The sequence below is a fragment of the Pseudopodoces humilis genome, chromosome 8 (assembly GCF_049639895.1).
Source record: "Pseudopodoces humilis isolate 2021_Gansu_Grassland_sample_001 chromosome 8, ASM4963989v1, whole genome shotgun sequence".
NCBI lineage: Eukaryota > Metazoa > Chordata > Aves > Passeriformes > Paridae > Pseudopodoces > Pseudopodoces humilis.
In genome coordinates, this window is record NC_142207.1 from 5,339,377 (window position 1) to 5,346,628 (window position 7,252).

General features: G+C 42.8%; 1 protein-coding gene across 1 annotated transcript; it reads left to right on the forward strand.

Moving 5' to 3' along the window:
• Window positions 1–222: 222 nt before the first annotated feature.
• Window positions 223–4,392, forward strand: LOC102112284 (basic helix-loop-helix transcription factor scleraxis-like). Its single transcript, XM_014249137.2, has 2 exons — window positions 223–687; window positions 831–4,392. Exons 1-2 carry the CDS (start codon window positions 223–225, stop codon window positions 879–881), a joined length of 516 nt encoding a protein of 171 aa, XP_014104612.2. The 3' UTR covers window positions 882–4,392.
• Window positions 4,393–7,252: the final 2,860 nt, after the last annotated feature.

Consider the following 7,252-nt stretch of genomic DNA (forward strand, 5'->3'; position numbering starts at 1 on the left):
GCGGGAGCCGCAGGCGAGGCCCCCCCGGCAGCGGGAGGAGGAGGAGGAGCGGGGGTTTTCCGCGGAGCCGGTGCCGAGCCCGGGGCCGCGACAGGTGCGGCGGCGGCGGCCCCCGGCCGAGAGCAGCCGCCAAGCGCGGCCGGCGGGACACGGGGCGAGCAGGGGCGATGTGGCACCTGCCGCGCATAAAAGTGATGGAGCGGCGGGGCGGCGGCGGGCGCGATGCGGGGCGGCGGGGGCGCGGCGGGCGCGGGGCAGGCGCGGGGGGCGGCGGGCGCGGGGCGGCGGCGGCGGGCGCGGGGCGGCGGCGGGCGGCGGGCGGCGGCCAACGCGCGGGAGCGGGACCGCACGCACAGCGTCAACACGGCCTTCGGCGCCCTCCGCCGGCTCATCCCCACCCGCCCGGCCGACCGCCGCCTCTCCAAGGTGGAGACGCTGCGCCTGGCGTCCAGCTACATCTCGCACCTGGCCAACGTGCTGCTGCTGCAGCAGCGCCGGCAGGACGAGGCGGCCGCCGCCGAGCAGCCCTGCCCGCAACCCTGTCCGCAAGCCTGCTCGCAACCCTGCCCGCAGCCCGCCCAGCCCCCGCAGCCCTGCCCGCAGCCCTGCCCGCAGCCCTGCTCGCCACCAGGTGCCTCCGCGCCTCGGTCCATCTGCACCTTCTGCCTCAGCGACCAGCGGCAGCGGGTAAGGGCCGGCTTCCGGACGCCTCTTGCGGCTCTGTTGGGGAGGGTGGTTATTGGTAGCCCCCTCTGGTTTGGGATTGAACCAACCAAGGGTTCGGTGCTGTCCTTGGTACCTCCTAACCTGTGTTTTTATCCATCGAACAGCACCGAGAAAAAGAGAAACCATCACCTGGTCCAGCCGTAACCGGACTCTGAACAGGCTGAGGGTCTCGCACCAGTCCTGCTCTGACTGTACCACTGCTCTGGGTAACATCGCCTCACTCGTGCTGCACGTTTACACATAGATAGCACAGTCCTAAAAGAGTTACTTTTTAAGCCTATGCACTTTGTTTCATATTGTGAGGGGTTTTTTCAGGGTGTTTTGCAAATGAAATTCTCTGCCTCTGTTGAGACGGTTGCACCTGGTGCGGCAGCTATTTTAGCGCGAGAAATGTTAAACCTCAGCAGCCAAGCCCTGATCCTGATGCCTCCTAAACCTGTGTCGCATGATGAAACTTGAACTTCCAAACACACGGTGTCCCCTGTCAGGGGAACTGCCGTGAACACGCCGTGCCCTACGCCTCCAGCCCAGCCCGGGCTGCACGCAGCGCTGCCGCCCACTCCTCCAGCTGCACGCCAGCCCTCGGGGACAGGGGCCGATGCCGACAGCTGACATGCTTGAGAGGTCTCAGCGATGCTGGAAGATTATTTTGAGGTGTTCGCAGAAAGTCGGAAAACTTCCAGCGAAAGCAGCCCGGTTGGCTGTGCACAGGCGCTGCAGCACGGGATGTATCCAGCACAGGAGAGGAAAGGGGAGAAGTGCAGTGTAAGCGATGCTCTTTTCTTATTAACAGGGCGAGTCGTGCCAGTCCTTTAAATAGCACAGGATATTCCTAAATCTGCCGGGCAAGGAGGGTTTCCCAAGGGCTTTTGCCCATCACCCAGGTAGTTCCATAACTGCCCTGTACATCACTGAGGTTGTTTCTCCCCTCAGTTTACTAACTTGTGTACTTTTTTTCAGAAGTAACTGTAAAAGGCAAATAAGATTTTCTATTTTCAGATTTGGACATTAGTGAAGCAGCAAGCTAAAATCTTAAACCCCAGTAATGCTGGGGTCTAAGAAACACAGAGATAGGTTAATTTTGCAATGTTTTTTATAGCTATTTATTATACAATTAATTAGGCTTTAATTAATCTAAACTCGTTATTTGGGGAGGCACTCTGTAACTGTAACCACTCCAAGTGCTGCAAGGAAAACTTTCCTTTTTCCTCCCCTGATGCCATCTGTGCAGTGCTCCTGGCCAGCCTTGCTGCTCTGGTCAAACTTGAGGGCTGAAGAAGCAGCTCTGTGTTGTTCACTTTCTTTTCTGTAGAGAGTTTTCTCTCCTTGCCCTACATAAGTGCAAAGCAAAATCTGGCAGTCGTTATGAAGAACTTGGCAAGAGCAAGGTCGTGGTGTACTCCTACACAACTTCACCTTTTCAGTTTCCCTTTTCCCCTGCTCAACATACAGCGGCCACTTTTTCTGTAGCACAATGAGGAAAAATCTGCTGCACCTACAGAAATGCAATGAGCTCTTCCTTTGAATTCTAACAAAGCAAAATCCCAGCGATTCCACATCACGTCAGTCTCTTCAGTTATTAAAAGCTACAGGCTGTATTTTCCTGGATTGAGGGGAGATTCTTGTTTTTAGAAGGTTTCTATCATTAATCTTTTTTTTAATGGGGAACTTCCAATTGCTGCCAAGTCATGGTCTTTGCTTTGGCACTGATTTGTGAAACTGGAACTCTTTATAGCTTTGTACAGTGTTTTTTAATTTTTTTGTTGTGTCAGCCTCTGTGTGTGGGTATAGAGTTCTGCAAACATACCTTCCTGGATTTTTTTTTTAATCAATTTGAAAAAAATTGTTTTTTAAAAAGTCATTTGCTTTACAATTAAAGCTGCTCTTACAACTTAAAGCTGACAGTTTGGCCCAACATTCTTATGAACACATTAAACCAAAACATCTGACCTCTTTATAGACAATTAACACTAATTTATTCATTTAGCTGTATCATTTCATATGATACCCTAAAATGGCAAAACATAATGCAGTTTCAAACAATTTTAGGAAAATTTTACATTGCGTATGCTCTGAATTTTGAATTTTGTAGGAAAGACAATAAAATTATTTATTTCAGGTTTTCAAAATGCTGTGATTTTTTTGCAGTTTTAAGAGTTTTTAGTGTAGCTCTTGGCAAATGAAATATATTTGGATTTAATAAGATATCTTTATACTTAGTTATTAAAGGAAATGAGTACAAAATGTGAGGTCCATTTTTGTACCAAAGTATGAGCTGAAATCTCATAACTCAAAACTCTCATGAATAATTTCTACAATCCTATAGGAATTTGATGTTCTCCCTCTAATGAGGATTTTATCTCCCTAGTTTTGCAAAGGGTTTATACCAAATACTTTTCAATGACAAAAGCAGGAGCAGGCCCTAACAACTTAGCCTTCTCTCCTGTTTAATGTGGCTCAGTGTACCATTAAATTCTCTCTTTACTCAGGATAAACTGTTGAATTCAACTGGGCTTGGAGATTTTCTCAGGGTTTCAATTACTAAATAATGCAGGAGTTTCAGTAACACTGATTGATCATGGCAGAAATTAGACCCCAGAGTACTGTGGCCCAAATATTTATGGTATAGACAGATAATGTCTATCCAAAGCAATTATAACCGTGATTTCTCTGAGGAACATTTATATATGTGTAACTCTGTGTATTTAAATTAGGAAAATTGGGGACAAGTCCTTAACTTTGCTGAAATTTATTTGTAATGTAAAACTTCTCTAACCCCAGGAGCAGAAAAAAAAAAGATACAGGATTGAGCTGTTACTCTGTAATGGATTTTCTATAAATCAAGGGAAAAAAAAGAATTTAATTTCTGGAGACACAGATGAATTGAGGGCTTGGATTGCACATATAAAGAGCTCATCATCATTAGGTGTTTTACTGAGTTTTTACTGTATGAGCTTGTGTGTCTTATCAGTCCTTTTTTTTAATCATGGAGCAGCGTTATCCATGGCATGCAAAATATAAAAGTCAAAATCTTGAGGGTGTCTGAGAGCAAGTACCTTACTTGAGGTAATTGACCAATGAGGCATTGGAATTATGTGAGTTTTTCCAGAGGTGCCAAACAGCCTCTTGTTCTGCAGATATTGGGGGTTTGACTTATTTGTGAGCACATTCTGTTCTGTATGTATGAACAGAGGCATGCCTGATGCCAATCCCAGCTTTGTTTTCCTGTAAACACTTGGCTATTCAATTTATGATGCATGAATAAAGCAGAAACAGTGACATATACACCAATTGGTCTCAGATCCTATTAAATTATTGTTAAAATAATCCAAGCATAGTACTTTGTGTAAATCATTGTACTTAGCCTGCTACATCACTGTATAAAAACAGCACCAAGCAAAGTGAATAAATCATGTTGTTTGATTTTACAGGTTAAGTTTAAAGAAGCATTTGAACATAGTTCTTAGTTATTTATGAATTAATCATAATGTAAGTCAAAGTAGTTTCATATGTTGCCTTCTATTTTCACTGCTGTTCTACAAAACAGAAGTTTCCTTTCATGGAAAATCTGCTTCTTTACAAAAATCTGTATTTGTTTGCAAAATGTGATTACATTTGCTAAAATAAACTATTTTTGTTACTAATTTAAACAATAAACTGCAAACACTAGGCTGGAAGTTCTCTTCCACAGCCATCTCAAGATACAAGTATTTAATTATTTTCTTTACCTTTTTCAAATCTATCTCTCCAAGATTTCAGCAGCATACTGACATGTGTATGAATGCACCATGTGTGTGCATTGGCAGGAGAGAAGAGAGGTGGGTGGAAGCTTGGGAAAATGAAAAGTGAGCTCCTCTGCTCAGGGCCTGAACAATATCCTAAGTGCCAAACACAGGAGGAGATGGAGGGAGGGAAAGGATGGGGCAGAACAGAGGGAGAAGAAAGGAAGAGAATTCATCAGGAATTTCATCAGGGCAGACAAGCAAAAGAGGCTGGAGTGTGAGCAGTTCCTGCCATGTTTCTGTGCTCTGGACGGTTGCACTGAGAGAATAACACCAAAATTTATATAAAACTTAAACTGACTGCCTAAATAACACCTTTGAAAAGAGAGAATGATGTCTTGATTAATAATAAGAGCTACTGAATAATACAAGGCAAGGAGAAAGAATTTATGTAAAATTAGCTAAAATAGACAGCATGCTACAAAGGCAAGAGATCTGGGAGATCTCTTACACCAGGAATCCTTTGAAGGTTGAAGAAAAATGTTTTGAATGAATCAACATGTGGAGTGTGAGGGAAGAAAAAAAATTATTACTGAGATAAAAAATACCATAGAGTTTAATGAAAGCCTAGGGGGAAAAAACCCATTTCTTAATAGTGAGAAGAACTAAACTGGCTGCTCTGGATGTATTTCTTCAAAAACCTTCTCAAAATTTGAATATACATTCATATCCAGGCAGCCCAGGTTCTATTTCAAGTGAAATCCTTTAGCAGTTACAACATAATACAAAGTTTTAGAAACCTTGAAGATTCATCCCACTTTTGACATTGTACAGCAAGGAACACAGGCTTCCTCAGAAGAGGAAGGAGAAAGAGAAGGCATGGATGAATAAAGAGTAACCCACCACGGAGGATATTCCCCATGATGCCAAGAAATCTCTCTCTTTGTAAGGATTTGACATCTTGATAGAAGTAAACTATGGTGAACCAAAAAAAAGTGATCTCTGTTTTGGTGATAGATAAAATGTAGCAAAATACTTAAGACAAAAGTTGCTTTAGAAAGGCCTTATCTACTCTCATTTAGGTCATTCACATCACAGAAGTGTTGTGAGATTTTAATTAACAATTTGGAAATCGCTATGTGTTCTTCCAAAGGAGGAGCCAATATAAATAAGACAATTACACTGAAATGGGTGATGGAACAAGGAAGTGATAAAAGTAATTCTACCTGTAATGGCATCTCTCTCCAACATCTTATTGTGTTTCCTTCATGTTATTAAAATAAGCCCTACTTTCCAAGCATATGTATGCAGATCATTTTTAAATGCAAAGATTGCACGAACAGGTAATTATTTCAATAAGACAGTGGAGTTTGGTGGGAAGGGTAGGCATCTGTCAGGCTCAGATAAGATCAGACAGCTGTGCTCTATCCTGAAAGGGTGCCATGAAGCTCAGTTTTCCTAGGGAAATAACATCTTCGGTATGAAAAGCAGCAAAATGAAGTCTCCAAACAAATAAGTAGAGAAAACATGAACTCTCAGAGCTCATTTTAATATAAAATACCAACTCTATATCAGGTGAAAAGATGCAGCATGAGAGAAGGATAACAACATCTTTACTAAACAGTAAAATATAAAGAGCAGGAGAATCTTTTCACTCTATAGTCTCAAATTAATCCTTTATATTAAAAAAAAAGGTGACTTTAGCAACAATAATCTCTGCAAAGAGCCACTGGGACAGCACGAGGATTGGGACACAGGACACCCAGGACAGGCTGTAGGAAGTGGGATGGTTAAAATGGAGCCAAGAAGGTGGAAATCCAACAGCAGTCTCACAACAGCTCCATGGAATGGTAAAGCCAGGCTTTCCCAAGGGACACACAATGAAAGCACAAGCAGCAAAAAGCACAAGGTGCAATAATTGAATCTTTATTTTCTTTTACTTAAGGAAGAAAGCTTCTCACCACAAGCACGGTTAAGCACTGGAACAGGTCAGCCAGGGAGGCTGTGGAAGCCTCTTCCTTGAGAGCCTCAGAACTTGACATTGAGGGCCCAGTTGGGTCTAACTTTGAAGTCAGCCTTGCTTTGAAAATGGAAGATATATCAAATAACTCAAAAAGTCCTTTTCAATCTAATTTTCCCATGATTTTATGAAATGATGAGCTTAGGGCTCTCTGGAAAGAAAGTTTGTAGAATAAAATAAAAAGAAAAATGCAAGGACTTCACAGGAAAAACCCAAACTTTTGGTCATGCCAGGATCTATTATGCCAGACAAGATGAGGGGCATCCAGGTATGCATATCAAGAGGGGAGCAAAAAAGATTCCTGGAGAAAGCAGGAACCCAATAGGCCTATAAAGGGGATTTAAAAAAATAGCAACAGTCAAGATTCCCTGAATTATGTCTGAAACATCTGGCTTGGTGGGAAATCTGTTAAAAGTTGTAACTTAGAAGAATATTAGAAGTAGAGAAGTATCTTAACTACTGTGTCTGTGCAAATGAAATGATGGAAGGGACTTGAGATTGTGAATGCCAAACTAGGTAACAGTGAAAGAGGATATCTGTACCTTAACTAATAAATGTCTCCCAAAGACACCAGCAGCAGTGTAAAAATAATAACAAAAATAATAACTAAAAATAACAAAAATAACAAAAATAATAAAAATAATACAAATAAGAGATGCTGAAGTTTTCAAGGGTAACATTTAAAGAACCTGTGGTGCTTCTAGTACTTGGAGCCTGAGAATATACTAAATACATGCATATACAACAATTAGAGTGTCAGAAATGCACAACAGAAGTTTTAGCA